This window comes from Ursus americanus, chromosome 6, assembly GCF_024610735.1.
Source record: "Ursus americanus isolate L20-20 chromosome 6, mUrsAme1.1.p, whole genome shotgun sequence".
Taxonomy (NCBI): Eukaryota; Metazoa; Chordata; class Mammalia; order Carnivora; family Ursidae; genus Ursus; species Ursus americanus.
This window is the reverse complement of record NC_142132.1, coordinates 22,232,835-22,250,645: the sequence shown is the minus strand read 5'-3', so window position 1 is coordinate 22,250,645 and position 17,811 is coordinate 22,232,835. Positions and strand designations below refer to the sequence as shown.

General features: G+C 41.1%; 1 protein-coding gene across 4 annotated transcripts in view; it reads right to left on the bottom strand.

Annotated features, from left to right (window-relative positions):
- The window catches only part of SORCS1 (sortilin related VPS10 domain containing receptor 1), a 483,023-nt gene that overhangs the window by 119,549 nt on the left and 345,663 nt on the right, over nucleotides 1-17,811 (bottom strand). For all 4 annotated transcript variants that reach the window (XM_045803063.2, XM_087862723.1, XM_045803062.2 and 1 more), the window contains exon 6: nucleotides 12,195-12,259. In XM_045803063.2, the coding sequence (XP_045659019.2) occupies nucleotides 12,195-12,259 (65 nt within the window). The remainder of the gene's footprint in view (nucleotides 1-12,194; nucleotides 12,260-17,811) is intronic.

Here is a 17,811-nt window from a genome sequence, read left to right as displayed (position 1 = left end):
ATAATTGTCTTTCTCTGCTTGACTTATTTTGCTTAGCATTATCTCCTCCAGTGCCGTCCATGTTGCAGCAAATGTTGAGAAATCGTTCTTTTTGATAGCTGAGTAATATTCCATTGTATATATGGCCCACATCTTCTTAATCCAGTCATCTGTTGAAGGGCATCTGGCTCCTTCCATGATTTAGCTATTGTGGACAATGCTGCTATGAACATTGGGGTGCATATGGCCCTTGTCTTCACTACGTCTGTATCTTTGGGGTAAATATCCAGTAGTGCAATTGCTGGATCATAGGGTAGCTCAATTTTTAACTTTTTAAGGGACCTCCACACTGTTTTCCAGAGTGGCTGTACCAACTTGCATTCCCCAAGGCTTTTATTTCTACTACTCTATGTTGTGTGAAAAATGTCTGTGAACTGGGAGCCAATTTTTGTTAAGTAGATTTTGGCTTTGAGCTATGTTATCAGTGCATATACCTGTACACACACACATACAAACAGACCAGTAAATTTATATTTTTGTGGGTTAAGTTGGCAATATGGATCAAGATCCTTGAAAATGAGATCTTTTAACGTCACACCCACTTCTGAGAATTCTACCCAAGGAAATAAGTAATGATCTATGAAAATAATTAGCTATTTCAATATCCATCAGTGTTGCTTATGATAAAAAAAAAAGAAAAGGATGGCCAAAAATGGGGGGATGATTTTTGAAAACTTCAGAACATGCAGTTTGTGATTAAAACTGTGCTTCTAAAGAACATATGAATATTTATGTAAGTGCTTAATACATTTCATATAATAAAAACAGGTTACCAATTAATAATATTGTATCAATGTTAATTTCTTAGTTTTGAAAACAGACCTTTGTCGTTCAAGATATTAATGTTAGGAGAAGCTATGTAAAGCTGTACTGTCTTGGTAACTTTTCTGTTTACCTAAAATTATTCTAAAATAAAAGTTTTTTAAAAGTAGGTTACCAAAATATGTGCATATCAGCTAGATTCTGTGCAAGTTGTATATATAGATATCTATATATGTATGTTTGCACTGGAAAAATGAATAAAAGATATACAGGAGATGTCAACAGTAGTATACAGGTAGTGATGTGAGAGAAGGAGACAACTGTGTGTGCAAATCCCTGGTCAGCATCTCTCAGCCAAGGGCGTGGAGGGAGTGTTGTCCACAGTGAGCTTGTGAGATTGGTCTCGAATTCCTCTGCTTTTCGGTCTTCCCCCACTCGCCATGACACATACTGAGGATGGAGCATTATGAGCAACACTGCCATGAGCCTGTCCTCGGCTAAGAAATACAGAAGGTCCAACTGGGAGACACAAAGAAAGCCCCAGGAAGAGGTCTGAAAACCAATTCTTGCTCAAAATGGCTCACAGTGAAATTTGCAAGCTGAAGGGGAAACGAACAATTTTGAGCTGCCTGCCCCCGGTAAAGTGCTCCTGGTTTGTTCTCGTTCTCCTTCTAATGGAAACAGAAAGAAATTGGCTGCACTTTGTAATGAGGGACCAATCACTCTTATTCCCCTTGGGGCTTGCTGTAATAGCATTAAGTATGATGAACTCTTTCCATATTCAATTCTAGTGAGTGTATGATGCGATTCCATAGGAAGTATCTTGTAATTTGGCATTAATTAACGTCAATTAATGCATGCAACTGCTAGACTTTAGAATTAATTTCATTGCTTTTCCCACACAGATGTTTTCCTTGCCATAGGTAATTAGGGCCCTGTGCTGCTCTTCTCAGGCATCCTCACTGTGTGCAAGCCAGCTGCTGCCTGGTGTAATGCGGTTCCCACCCCAGCAAAATCTGTCATCTAGAGAAAGGCTGCCTTTCAAAGGCCAGGCTTTGAGCAGAGGGACAGGGCTTTAAACGTAGGTTCAAGGCCTGCTAGCTTGGTAAACCTAGGCAGTCTCTTCACCTCTCTAAACGCTGATCTGTAAAATGGGAATGGGTGCAAGGTATCTTGCTGGCGGCTGTGACAAGAGAAGACTTCAGTTGGGAAAGGCAATGAGTCCAGTGCCGGGCAAGTCTGTGCTCCAGTAACAGGAGCTGTGGCTGCTACTGAAGTGCCGTCTCTTTAATCACCAGTACTGCCCACTGTGTCTCACGGGACACGACCGTAAAGTACTCCACACACTTCTATCCGATACAATATCTTCCTTCATGTTCACTGTGTGGTTTGGGTTAAAGACTTTTTTTTAAGTAATTTTTTAAAAACACCATGAAAAATATTCTCCTTGCATAATTAATAGATAATGGTGTGAGGCAGTGGTCAGTGGGCAGAACTGGAAAATAACTGGGGCTATGAGGAGGACATGGGAGGCGCGTGGGTGCCCAGCAGAGGGGGCCGGCCAGCCTGAGACCATATTGCTTTGCAAGCGCGCCCTTCTGTTGGGGGCGACATTCTAGGTCCTAGGTCCATCTCCACCATGCTGTGTGACTCAGAGAAGGTCACTTACAAAGCTAGGCTTCAGACTTATTCTCTATGTAATGAGGGTTATTAGGACTTAAGAATTAAAAAAGGATGTTAAAAATCAGACTATCACTTTAACATCCAACAGGTCTTTACTATACCCATTGAAACCTGTCTCATTCCCACCCCTGCGCCAACAAACAAACCTCTGTGACGTTGGCAAGTCTGTATCTTCAGGGTTTCTGCTATTTCTAAACAGCACGTTCATTCCTGGCTGACACCCTATGTTCATTCAGATGGTTACTCTGGTTTGAACAGCCCTTTCCTTGCCTGCCACCCTGTCCAAATACTTCCTGGGCTGTCTTCGATGGAGTTTTTCCCGAGGCTCAGGCTGCCCTCTCCCCTCCCAGAATCTCTCCGATGACAGCAGCAGCAGCAGCAGCAGCATTAACCTCCAGAATAACCAGAGCAGCCCTCTCCTCTGGGCTAGGAACTATGCTAAATGGATCGCATGCTTTTTCTCTTTGAAACTTTATTTTAAAAATTCCAGAAAGCAGTATTTTTTACAGATGAAGAATTCCAGACTTAGGGATGAGATCTGTATAAGCTCAAATGCTAGTAAATGAAATGCATTACAGATCTAGAACTCTACCACTGATTCTATCATTCAGCAAATATTTATTTAGCATCAAATCCTTTCGTATGCCTTAATATTATAAAAGTTCCATTTTAAGCAAAACCATAAACTCCGTAGCCAGTCACAAGCACTTTGAAACTCTCCCCATTCGCCACTAATTTTCAACTTTAAAACAGGGCCATTTTTAAAGCTCATATATCTGCCTATATATCTTCCTTCCGTTCTTTATGTTGTTCTATTATTTTAGAGCTCTCAGATTAGATGCTTCCAACACACACACGCACGCACACACGCACGCACACACATGTGTCGACATGCTGGTGCTCGTGAACACTTGATTGCCATGAGGGTTCTGGAGTCCTCTGTGGCATGTGCCAGTTAGAAACTGACATCTATCTGCAAAGCTGTGACTCCAGCCGTGGCCCCTGAAAAGACTAAGTTCAATAATTTTCTATCGAAAATTATAGACTTAGGTCAAATGTTCTCCCTTGACATAATGAGAATGTGGCACTGCTTTCTTCTATGAAATCTCTTGCTTTTGGTCCAATATAACTTTCTAAATGTTGTCTTTTATGTTTAGCCTTCTGACATTTAGGAGGCCATGATTACTACAGGAAAAGTTCTGAGATCATAATTTTGTCAAGCACAGGAATAGGAATTAGGGACATGAAAGAGGCCATAAGGACATAATAATTTAATACAAATATAGAAACATCACATGTCAACTACAATGCACTGTGGTGAGTGTATCTCAGGAAGGAGCAGGTGCTGTAGCCCACAGGTGAGGGACACCTTGTGCCAGGACTTCTCCTGTGACTGCATCTATTTTACTTTGCACCACACAGAACTGTAGACCTGTTATGCCCCCCTGGCCTACAGTACTTTGGGGGATAGAGGCCACTTTACTACTCACTCTAATGCATAGAGGGAACAATGACCTCTGTGGTGTGAGGGCAGGGACACCCGTGGAAGGTTTCATGGAGGACCTGGGAAAAGTCTGGAAGGCTGCTTGGAACAGCGCTAGGGTGAGTGATAAGGATGAGTCCAGAAAGTAGGAATACTTGTGAGAACACAGAGGCGTGAGGGGGAGGGTGGGACATGTGTTTGAGGAATGCTGCCTGTCTGTTCTGTGAGAAAGCCACACTGTAGCCACACAGTTTAAGCTGAAAAAAGACACAAAGTTATCTAGAAGGTCACACCGAGCCATGAAAAACTGAGAAGCATATTTGTTCGAAAAACTTTCCAAAGTGAGTTAACAAAGACAGGGGGTGGGGAGGGTGCAGGAGGGAGGCATAAGTGGGGGGGTGGGGAGCAAAAGGTAGGAAAGCCAGAAGGAAGGAAAGCAGGAATAAAAGTGGGAAGGAGAGAGAGAGGAAAGGGAGAAATGAAAGCAGTTTGGTGGGTGGGGGAGAAAATACACAGAATTTTTTCCAGGGGTATTTTGGGGAAGGGGTGTACAATATTTACTCAGATGTGTTCACACATTATGTGATTAATTTCAGAACAAAGAGTCAGTTCAAGGGATTGCCTCTGAGGCACGTGGGTATGTTCAATCCACTATTTCTTCACTTAATAACTTTCTATTTTTATCACCTTCAATACCAAATATCATACATGGAACATGGTCGATGTTCAACCAAGACCAATAACGTACAATTTCTGCCTTTCATGGTGGAATAAACAAAATGACCCATTGGCCTGTCCTCTCTATATTCCTGGCCTTCCTGCTACCCCTGACCCCTGCCAAGCATGGCCACACTCCACATCATGTGCTGTTCCATCTGTCTGGAATGCTAGTCCACAAGGTTATCTCCCTTACTTCCATAAGGACGTGGCTCAAACATCAAATGCCACCTTATCAGAGATTCCTTCCTTGACCTCCCCTCTGCCTCAATCACTACTCTCCTTGCTCTGCTTTGTTTTACTTCCTGGAACAAGTTCACCACTTGGCATTATACACGTGTTTATGATGTCTCCCCTTACTACAAGGGAAACTCTAGGAGAGCAGGGCCTTTGCAACATTCCCTCCTATCTCTCATTCGTGTCTACGGCAGCACGTAACACAGCATACCGGTCCAGCAGTGTCTGCTGAATGAATGAATAATAGGTTTGGGGTGAACTAGACCTGGCTTCAAATTCTAGCCCTGAGGCAAATGGCAAACACATTTAATCACTAAAAGCCTTGTTTTCCTCAAAGTTAAAATGAGAAAAATAACAATAGAGCCTACTTACAAGAATCAGTACAAGTAATGCAGCTGAAAAGTACTTAGTGCAGTGAGTAGCACGAGGCAAACGATAGGAATACAAGGCACGGTATTAGTATCATCGTTGCTTGAGAACATACAGGACCAAGGAAGGAAATGTAGGAGTAAGTGCTGAGATCTTTACGGCACTTTTTTTTTTTTTTTTTTAAAGCAGGAGTGAGAAGCAATAGGAATTTTCCAGACACTTGGCAATTGCCATATGTGTTATAAGGACTAGTGCTGCTGTGTCCTGGGGGATCCTGAAAACCCAACAGAAACGCAGACCTCTGTGGTTGAGTGAGGGCCGGGGGAGAACAGACTTCTCTTGCGCACTCTGTCCTCTCTTCCTGAGCATGAGAAGTAAGGGCACAGACCTTCTCACAGCTGGCTGGGCACACAGCATGCAGGGAAAGTAGCACAGAAGCCTACAAAGAGCCCACTCTGAAAGCTGCCCAGCGGGGCCCATTACTGTGTGTTCCCATCAGGTTTTCACTGCTGTGTGGAGAGGCCTGTGTTACCGTGTTTCATGCTTTTCTGGTTAGTTTTCAGGGCTAATTTTAAGGCTACTAAATCAGAGAGGCCAAGCTGAAATCACTAGGAGTCGAAATCAAGAGGCTTTTGCACTATGAACAATGGGGTCGGAAGGAGGCAGCCAGGAGAAAAGGCCAGTGCGAGGTGCAGCTGCACTGCCTCGTCCTGGATGCCTGCTGTGGGGACAGGTGAGAGGGGAAAGGTGCTTGTTCAGCATGTGGGGGACGAGTAGGGAGTGATCAAAATCTGCACCTGCCCCGAACTGGAAACTTCTAGCCTCTTCCCAGGTCCCACCTCAGAAACTGTTCCTAAATAAACTGACTGAAAAGAAGGTAAATGAAGGTTATGAAAGATGGGGTCGAATAATGCCAGTTGGTGGGCCAGTGTTGGGACCTTCGCTGGAGTGGGAGTGGCCAGTTTGACATTTTTTTTTTTATATTTGCATAGAAATGCCAAAGTGTTCATCTTCTCTGGAACATTTAAGAGATTTGATATGTTTTAAGGGTGCACTGACCAGGAAATACAAATAGCCAAGAAAAATAAAAATTCTTAACCTCATTCACGATTAAATAAATGCAAATGAAAATAATAAGGATATAGCTCTTTGTTCATCAGATGAGTTATGTTGAAAAAATCTTTGATAATGTCTTGGGCTATTGGGGGCTTACGAACCCAAGCATCCTAGAATCCTCATACTGAAAAAGCACAATGATACAACCATGTCAGAGGACAATGTAACAATGTCTACTAAAATTTTCAATGTATACACTCTCAGACCTGGAATTTGCCTTCAATAGTTTCTCTTTCCAGCAGTGCTTGCTGCTTGCACAAGTCTGAATCCTTACTAACCAAACAAGTAATATGTGTATATGTGTATGGATGTATTAGCGCTGTGTGAAAGAGCCAAGCCTCTACAGGTCTATTAATGAAAGAAGGGCTAACGCGAGCATGGTTCTGCACAAAGTGGGTTTTTTTTTGTAGTCATCGGTCATGAAGTGGCCACATTTACATGTGCTGATACGGAAAAATTTGAACGTGTTATTGTGTTCCCCAACAGTGACTTTAGCATAATGGTTTTACAGCATGAACATTTGTGAATGTGTATGTATGTGTACTCACATACATATTCACCTGTGTAAGCTCAGTTTCTGAAAAAATGCATAAGAAATATTAAAAAAACATACTACCTCTGGGGAATGGGAATGAAGATCAGGAAGTGGATTTTACTTTTCACTTGATATACCTGAATATGGCTTATCCTTTTGATTGTCATCACTGCTACTCTCATTGGTATAAAAGTAATCTATTTCTACAGGGAGAACTGAAAGCACCCCACAGGTCACATACTGAGGCCTGATGAGACCTGAGGTCTCCATCACAGCCCCTTAGCATTACAGCCACGCTCCCCCTATCCAGGTGCTGCTAGGCAAGCCACTCAATATGGAAGTCAATTGGAGCACTGGAAAATGGGACGTAGAATGGGATGTCCAGTTCTCACCCAAGACCAGAATTTGTGGGATGGTGGTTATATAAAGTTGTGAGTCTCCTTTGATTTTTATTTCAGCTTGTAAAATGCTAGTCTGTGGTTCATTTCAGCAAGAGTTTTTGGACAGTCATTTTCACAGTTGGTTAAAGGGCCAAGGTTGTTTCTCCCCAGTGAAAGAGATTAGTCCTTGCACAAGTTGTTACAAGGTTACTTACTCATGCAAATAGACAATGAGTCCAGTAATTGTTCCCTGTCCATGCTAGCACGGATCACCACCAGTACGGAAATAGTCTTGTCACTGACTAGGCCTTTCATTGCAGAAGTGAAAGGGAGGAGCAATAAAGGTCAAACTTGATACTGCAGGTTTTCTTGCAAGATGATATTTACAGATGTGCATAAATAGAGAACTCTGCATCCCTGTGTAATTGCCATGTGAGGAATTCCGATCACAGTTACATTCTTTTCCTCCAAAATCACATATACGTAACACGCAGCACACAATTTCAGGGATTTAGTAAGGTTCTTAAACTTATCCATTAACCCTTCAGGACTCTGTAGACCCTATGGTTAAAGCCTTTCTTTAAGAAGACATGCTTATACAGATAAGGTTATTTCTTAAGCCAACAAATGGGTCAGTCTCTGAGATTTGTACAAAGAACCAAAATAAAATGAGATATGGCTTTTCACAAAGCTTTCAATCCAGTGGTTTGGTCAACATTTTCTAACTACATACATTACATACATATATATGCACCTATATTAGGCCAATCAATAGAATATAGGTTTCCTTTTTATGGTTTTAATGCACTGGGTAGCAATTTTAATGTGCTGGGTGCACAGGACACCTGAGTACATGCACATTTACACACACACATGATAGTCAAGCAGCAAAATCTTTGTCTCTGGGATGAGGACCTGTCAATTTGTCCTCAGTTAAACGCAGGGGCCAATAACAAATGCCACATCCAATAAACATGTTCAAAATTTTCCAATAATAATTCCTGTGATTGATTGTAATTGAGGTTGCTCTCCCCAGCCTGCCTCCCAAGGCAGAGAGGTAATGCAAGGAAGAATAACACCCTTGTCACAACGTAAACTACAGGACATCCAGATTCCAGAGCACAGTGGCAGAAATGTCTACGGCAGTCATATACTGTCACAGAGCAAAACAAAAAGCTCTTTCCAGAGCTTACCTGCCCTCAGCTGCAGAGACTTCAGGTGAAACAGTAATCAATTATAAAATGTAATCTAGGGAAATGTGAAAAGAGACTAAAACTGAACTTGGAATAACAAGCCCAGATAAGCATTTGTAAGCCACTCTACGGGGATGAACCAAATAAGCTAGTGAGGGATTTTTCCTGTATCAATATAACAGAATTCCCGACTCCATTAAAATCAGAAAGCAATTACTTATTGAAAGTCAAAATATTATATTATTTTGGCATATACCGTACAAAATGTATGACCTAGAATATACACAATGGGTTCCACAGACTTAAATTTTGTCCTAAATAGTACTGAAGGGATAGAAATACAAGAAGGATCTCAATCAGAAAATAGGGAGGGAAGTAACATACAGACATTAGAATTCCTGGAGCAACTGACCAGCCTGGATCCTGGGTTTAATAAATACAGTCTCCACCACATACGCTAATACTTTACTACTCTGATCTCTCTCTGCTCTTTCCTTCTCTCCTCTTTCTGTCTGTTTCTCTGACCTGCAGTCCTGGTTACCAAGTACCTTGAGGAAGAGGAAGAGGAAGAGGAAGAGGAAGAGGAAGAGGAAGAGGAAGAGGAAGAGGAAGAGGAAGGAAGAGAGAGAGAGAGAGAGAAAGATAAAGAGAGGGACTGGATATGATACTGAAAAAAATCTCTTTTTTTTATACCCAGTCAGGTCAGGCATTATGCCTAGATCCTTTATTTCAATTGTAGGTAATTTTTTTTTTCTGTTTTGTTTTGACAGGGATAACTTTTCAAATTAAATCCCTTTATTGAATTTTCACTCTTGGGTAGCTTCTGAAGATGCTGCCTTTGCAAAAAAGTAAAATAAAATAAATAAAATTAGAACTGATCTATTTCATGCCATGTGAAAGCTGAGCCCAAGATGACAGTTTGGCATTATCAACCTTCATGGCTGCAGGGAGCGTAGGAATAACGTTGGGTGAAAGACGACGTGCACATCAGGGAAAGCGACGGCCTTATTGTTTTCAGGATGTGGGGCTAGGTGCATTAGATGCCACAAGCCAGAGCAGTATTAACCCCAAAAGCTTGAAAAGGAAAGCAATCTGGGAGGTTACCGTTTCCATCCGGAGCTTCCTAAACAAGAGGTGCAGTCATGGGAGACAGACCCTAAAGCTCTTTCATTAGTTTTTCATTATGGGACTTTGTTACTCTAAACATGTTCCGCTGACCAGCAGCACGGGCTGTGCCTGGGAACTTACTAGGAATGCAGACTCTTGGGCCCCTATTGAATCAGAATCCACATTTTAACAAGATCCTTCACTGGGCCATGTTATGTTCAGATTTGAGATGCAATGACCTAAAATTTTCCGACAACTTAATAAGTGACTTGGTCACCCTGACAATTGGCCAACTATGTATTCACTCACTCAACAAATATTTACTAAGTTCCATATACATGTTGACACTGTGGCATGTGCTGGAAACATGATATTGACCAAAGATACAGCTTCCTCTCCTAGAACCTAGAGGTCAGTTCATTGTAATTAATCACTATGGCTGGTTCAGACATAAATATCCATTTCTATGTTTTTTAACTTTTTATTTTGAAGTAACACATAAAAGTTGCAAAAACCAGAACAGAGAGTTGCCCTTACCCTTCTCTTGGCTTCCTCCAAAGATAACATCCAGTATAACCACAGCATGAAAGCAAACAAAATATGAAATTGGTTTAGACTGGGAGTTCAAGAAAGACTCTAAGAAATGGATGCCTTCTCTGGTTCTGATAGTAGTCTATGGTTTTTTGAAACTTTTATGTGAGGCTGAAATTATTTCAAAATAAAAAGCTAAAAAAAAATAGAAATGGATGTTTACATCTGAACCACCCGTAGTGGTTAATGACAATGAATGGGTCAGGGAAGGCAGAGAAGGGGCTATTCCCTGTGGAAGAACCGGCAGGTATCATAGGACCCTGCATGTTCCAAGAACTGAAAACAAGCCCACAGGACTGCAGACAAAGGGTGAGGAGGAGACAGAGTGAGGTGAGCAAAGGAGCTGGCAGGCACCAGATCATGTCGGAGCGACAGGTCAAAGTGAGAACTTTGACCAGACATCATGAATCATTCTACCTGTGGGAAAGAGTGCTCAGGCTCTTGTGTAGTAAAAACTGGACCTTGGAATCCAAGATCACATAATCAGCTCTAGGGCTAGAGGGGTGGCCACCAGAGAGAGTGCACTGAAGGGGTAGGAGAAAAGCTCTGAGTTCATTCTGCGTTGGGCACAGTGCTGGGCATATTACATATAGCAGTCCTGCCTGGCTTTAGAACAGAGGAAGGGGATGGTCCGCTTGGACCGTGATCTGTCCCCCCACTGATTCTGCCCAAGAATATATTCGTCCCCCAAGGGGGAAGCAAAGCCCCTGGAGATGACCTGATTCTTCTTGCCGTATCTGAACATAAGATACAGGTTCTTCTGCTTTTGTATTCAGATGAGCTGAGGGAAAGTGGGTAGGTACAAGGGAGAGTGACGATGAAGTTTTTGAACTGTGAGGGATATTTGTGAAACAGGGAATGTCCCAAAAATTATATTATCACCCTCTGACTCAGTGCTGGGCAAGCTCCTTGCTCTGGGGTACCTGTGGATAGTTCTCTCTTCTACACTTGAGACCTCCTCCTCCTCCCCCTGCCCCCTGTCTTTCCTCATTCCCTCCTCTTTTTCTTCTACACATTTCCCCCTTTCTCTTTCTTTGAACCCTTTCACCTGTAGTGCACTATCTTAGGCCTGGCAGTACGCCTCCACTCTTTAACCCTTCTAGAGATCCTCTGGATCAAAGAAGGAGAAGGAAACTTATGTAGTTGCTGTTTAAATATATTACTTAAGCTTTCTATGCCTTGGTTTCCTCTTCTGTAAAATCAGAAAAACAACCTACAAGTTGTTGTGGGAATTAATTGTGACAAAATATGTAAAGCGATTAGCATCACTCCTGGTACAGGGTAAGTGCTCAGCAAATGTTAGCTTGTGTAGGAATCACTACGATTAACTTATTTCATTTACAGATGAAGAAGTAGAGGCATAAAAAGTTTAAGTAGCTTTTTCAAGTTACTCATTTTTCACAATTAGTGAGTGAACTTTCCAGTCCTTCGGACATGGGGTTGGATCCCGGACTGCAATTTTTTCAATATCATGTACCCGAAGCTGCAGTGTCCACACAAAGTGCAGTCGCTCCGGGCAGCCGGCCTAACTGGGTGGCTAAGAACTCCTGATGCGCCAGCAAACCGACTCAACCGACCTTTCCCTCCACCTGTTTATGACGAAGGACACATGGAACGATTCTCTTGTCCCCGTCCTTTCCAAGTGCTTTGTGACTTTCCAGAAAAAAACAGAGACATTGCCTAGACTATATCTGATAAAATAAGGAAACTGGAAAAATAAATCAAAATGGAACAGCAGCAATAGCATAATAATAACAATAACTACAAAAACACTTCAGACATAAGAAATCGGGCATTTCCCTATTAACTGGAAAGGAAAACACCTTGGCTGTATGAGAGATGTTGGAAACTGTTAAGACAATTCTGGATTACTAAGGACTTGGATTATTGCTTCTGTGTTTTCCTTAGCTACAGACTCGGCTCATGGCAAATTGATAAAACTCATATTACTATGAACATTAAGGAGAAAATGAATTACTTACGACCATCTACAGTTCTGGCCTCGAGATGCACAAGATCTGGCTCCTTATTTGACCCCATCACAGACCTAAAAAACGGAGAAACAGGAAAAGGAAGACCAACATTAATGACTTCACATGTGCCTCAGAGAAACTCAGCGGAGCCCAGGGACTACTAATGTTCACAGGATTTACACACCACAATTCTTGGAATACATCTACGGTATTTATTTATATAGCCTGATAGTAAATTTCCACTTCAAATAAAAGCTATAATGAAACCTTTATTTGATGAAGGCCAGGCTTAACTCTGACAAGGATATTGCGTGTTATTAGCTCTGACCTGCAAATAAGTCCCACACATGGCATGCATGTCCTCCTGTGACAATCTCCCTGACAGTATATTAGACTTTCAAGACTTATCAGGCAAATTCCAGGCAGGCTGTTCTAGCTGGGTGACTTGGACAGTGATTTCCATAGCAAACTGATCTAATTAATCTTTTCATTTGAAATTAGCAGAACTATGTCCCACTCTTCTATGAACTATGAACAAACCATGTGACCCCACCGATGCAGGGGCCAGTGTGGCACAGCGGGACCATTCTCTGTATTGTTGAACCAGCGTGAGAGGAAAATGAAGAAGCGCCGCCCTTCACGGTATGTGCTTGAAACCATATGTGTAAGTAAAATAAAATAAAAAGCAAAATAAAAGTCTATTTAAAATGCCTCAGAGGCGCCTATTATTTAGTGTAATCTTGCAGTGAGCCTTATTAAGTAGAAAATAATTATTCTGTTACCTGAGCTGTAATAGATAGTCAAATGTTGAGTGAAAGAAGGGAGGAAATGAACGGAGGGAGGAAGTATATAACCATCTGTGGGCTCTTTGAAATAAGTAAATTAATCATTGTCCTAAGGGCATTCCCAGAACTCTTCTTATTTGAACTCATTTTCTCAGCTCAAAGAGTCTGAAGCATAGCTAGCTTCGTCTCTCTTCATCTTAAGAAGTCTCCTAAAGGCCCTATTATCACTGTCAGTAACTTTTCTCTGATGGATACAAGGCCTGAAATTCAGAGTCTGTCCTCAAAGCACTAAACCCTGCTTTCTTCTCTCAGGCAGCAGAAGTGTCCTAATCAGGGTGTGATCATTTTCCCAAAAGAGACAGGGGACATGCACGGGGACACCGCACATCCTTGGAATTTGAATGCGGCAGTCACCGACATTCTGACCATCACTGCAGTTAAGCACCACACAAGTGCTGGTCCGGGTAGGGGGTGGCTCTCCGTTGCCCACACCGAAGCCCGACTGGATCCACAGGCGACCTCTTCTGACAAGGCCACAGTCAGGAGATTAAGAAAGGAAACAAGCTCCCTAAAAACCTTCAAGCTAGAAATCTCAGCAGCTAACTGGTTTTTGTAAACTATTAGTGGGTAGTTACATATTGTTCACCTCCCACCGTGCGTGCTGCCCTGAATTTCTTCCTTGAAATGACTAGCACCCGTGATTCCCACAAGGCTGGCCTCCCAGAAACACAGTGGTCAAAACTAGCATGCAGACCTATGTGCTTGGCTAATGGCGAGCGTCAATGGGAGGCAAAATAATTACCCTGCATCACATCTTCCCCTGTGCTCATGGACCCAGATCAATAATAGCAGTTGTCTCTTAAGATCTTTTGTTATTTCTAAAGTCAGGAGCTGATGTTTCAATTGATGTTTCCACAAAAAGACACAGGGGACAAAACAGAGTCCCTTGCTTCTCTAGAGTCTACGGTGGCTAACCAACCCCCCTTACACTGCCTAATTTTTTCTCCCCATCTGGAGTAAAACAACTGCAACAACAAAATAAAACTTTAAAGTCAAACTACAATGTTTCCAACAACTTTTCTTTGCCGTTTGGCTCACCCCTTTTTACTAGTAGTCTGAGAGTACCTCTCTGCAGTCACAGATCATAAAGAATTATTGCTGCCTTTATTTTGTGGCACTGGTGAATTCTCAAAAGCTGAAGCCAAATAATGCCAAGTGTCTGCAAAGATGCTGGTTTTAATGGTCCTGTCACTGACCAGACACCTTGCAGAAGCACAACACTGCAGGTGACCACAAAGTATCATTCTCCAGCCCATTTATACATTTTACTTGTAACCAGGGAGCTGGGTGGTTAACTGTGTATATTAAGACCAATTATTGTGCTCTGCTTACTAATGATGACAGTAATAACAGGTGGTTGCCAGGGCTTGGCGGGAGGAGAAAACAGGGACAGGATGGTAAAAGGATAAAAACTTTCGGTTATAAGATGAATAAGGTCTGAGGATGCAATGTACAAGGTGACGAGTATAGCTGATAATACTGCATTGCAAACTGAAATTTGTTAAGAGAATAGAACTTAAGCGTTCTCAAAAAAAGAAGAAGAAAGAAGATAAAGGTAAATATGTGAGATGATGGATCTTCTAACTTGGTTGTGGAAATCTTTTCACACTGTATATGTTCCTGAAATCATAACATTGTATACTTTAAATATATTATAATTTTGTCAATTATACCTCAATAAGGCTCAAAAATATTAACAAATATAACTAGCATAAACATAAAATTCAATCCAAAATGTTCCCTTGATGATCTTCTTTTCAGAGTGATATCTCAAGAATGGCTTCAAGTATCTCTATCCATCATGATAGTAAGTCTGACTTCTGGTATTTAGCACAAAGTGTTGGACATCCTTGCTTTAAGTTTCTAGATTGCCCTGTATGTATGTATCCCTGTCACAGTTCATAATAATGGTTTGCTCGATCTCTCTGCATAAATGCCTCTTTTACTTCATTGAGCTCCCACAAGGCAGGTGTTCTGTTTTTTTATCACTGAATTCCCTGTGCTTACCAGAGCACAGAGAAGAATGCTTCCTCAGTAAACATATAGACAACATTTTTACACTGGTCAATATCTACTATAACATCTGATATATTGGGGTTGTTCAATTCTGGAACTCAAAAGGAACCTCTCTGTATTATGAGATGAAAAATTTTGATCCAGGATCCTTTAATTATATAGAGAGGCAATAGGTGGTGGTATCTGATATATCTTTATATTGCCTGTGTGTCTAATTTGAGAAAATGAATTCCCTTCTTGAATTAAATTTCCCTAAAGGACAGGAAAGACTTTATGCCTTAGCAGGTACTGGGGTCTCTGTCTGGAATTCCCTCTTAGCTTTATTCTACCTTCTTAACTCTTTTATTTTAATATTTTTTTCCATTTCATGTGCACAATAATTCAACAATCCTATACACTTCTCAGCGCTCATCAGAATAAGTGTACTCTTCATTCTCATTATCTATTTCACCCATCCTACCTCCTACCTCCCCTCTATCAAACACCAGTTTGTTCTCTGCATTTAAGAGTGTTTTTTTTTTTGTCTCTTGTTTTCTTTGTTGAGTTGTTTCGTTTTTAAATTCTATATATGAGTGAAATCATATGGTATTTGCCTTTCTCTGACTGACCTATTTCATTTAGCATTATGCACTCTAGATCCACTCACGCTGTTGCAAATGGCAAGATTTCTTTTCTTTTCTTTTTTTTTATGGCCAAGTAAAATACCATAGTATACACGTACCACATATTTATCCATTCATCTACCAATGGTTGCTTGGGTTGCTTCCATATCTTAGCTGTCATAAATAATGCTGCAATAAATTTCACAACTATAGAATGGCTAAAATAAATAAAAAAAAAAACAACACAAGAAATACTGAGTGTTGGCAAGGATGTGGAGAAAAAGGAAACCTGTGCACTGCTTGTGGGAAGGCAGACTGGTACAGCCACTGTGGAAAACAGAATGAAGTTTCCTCAAAAATTAAAACACAGAGTCACCATATGATCCAGTATTCCATTGATGGGTATTTACCCCAAGAAAAAGAAAACAGTAATTCTAAAAGGTATATATATATATCCCAAGCCTTCTTAACTCTTATAGTTTATGCACTCTTATAGGCTTGGCATGCATGGTGCTTGACATGGAAATACAGAAGGGTTTGAGCTTATTGGTAAATAAGAGGGGTGGACAGATGAGTCACCAACTGAACCATGGCCTAATTTATGCTATGCACAAGTAATTCTCAGAAGAAGTAACCAACTTAGTCTAAGCGGCATCTTCACTGGGAAGTCTATTTTCAACTTCATATGAAGCACCATGCATGCCAAGTACAGCTATTCAATAAATGTTTACTGAATGCTTTTGGAAAAAGGAGAAGTATACAAGCAACTGGCAAACATTTATTGATGTATTTGTATACATGAAATCTGGTGAGTTACTTAACATCTCTGTGCTTTTATTATTGTTATTGTTTTAATCGATAAAATGGGGCCAAAATAAATTTTCCTAGGATATATATCTTAAAGCACTTAGCAGATTCCTTGTACATTCAAGGGTTCAGAAATGCAGCTGATTTCTTTCTTCTCCTTTTTTCCCTTTCTTATTTTAGGAGGTAGGTGGAGAATGTAAATACCTATCTGAAAATTAAAGCTAATGTTGGTAATAAAAGCTTCTTGAGATTTCATGGATACCCCATAGCCAAAATGATTTATCAACATGATTTATCATCATAACTCAAAAGATAAAAATAAGAATCAACAGCCTCAAGATCAACTATATGAATAAATAAAATCACTTTTTTATTCAGTGAAACATTCCAAGCCCCTAATATGTGATAAGAATAAAGGCTATGGATTCCCTGTCCTTAAGAGCTTTAGAGCTAAGGAGGGGCTCTACAGTCCCCATGTGACAAGAGCGCTCAACTTCAAGGTGCTACCTGAAGACATAGGAGGAATGACCTTTCACTTACAGATAGAAACCTATAGAAGGAAGGCTCAGGAATCCTTTAGAGTAAATGAATTCAATCTTCAGGGATATGCAATAATATGATCAATGGACAGAAGAGGTGGAAGAACATTCTATTTCAAGATAAACAGCAAGTGAAGAGGCCACAGGTCAGAGAGAGGATGGCCCAGACAGGCATCTTCTAGCAAGTCAGTAGAGCTAATGTTTTCAGAGTAGAGCAGTAGAAAATAAAATAAAAAGTTAGGCAGGGGTCCAATCATGAAGCACTCTGTGCATCACACTAAGGTTTTTTATTGGATCCTAAAAGCCACAAAATGCTATACTGAAGTAAGTTAAGTGAGCATGGCTATAAACAGCTAAAAAGAACTTCTGTCCCCATCTATGTGTGGACCTCCCTGTGCAAGGAAAGTGGAAGGTGAAGGCCCTCAGGCCAGGCTAGATCTAGCTCTGTTGTTGAAAACAAGACAAAGCCAGCCTCAGGCATCCTTGCTTCCAGTATCTGAAGTTGGTGTGCACATACAGCAGCCATTTCTGAGTAAAATCTGAGGATTACTAGAGTCAAGAATGCAAATAAAACAATCACACCCTGCTACAGTGCACCGTGATATCAGCAGTGCAGCATCAGCCTTCCGAAATGCAATCGGCCAAACGCAGCCTTTGTAGACACTTTCTACAGAGAAATTCAGAAATGTCACTAGTTTATCATTCTCCTGGCATTTTGTCTGAGTTTATACCAGTTTAATATAGTGCTCAATAAATGCTGCAGAGCCACCGAATGTCCTGATGTAGATAACCACAGAGCAAGTATTAAAAAATAAAC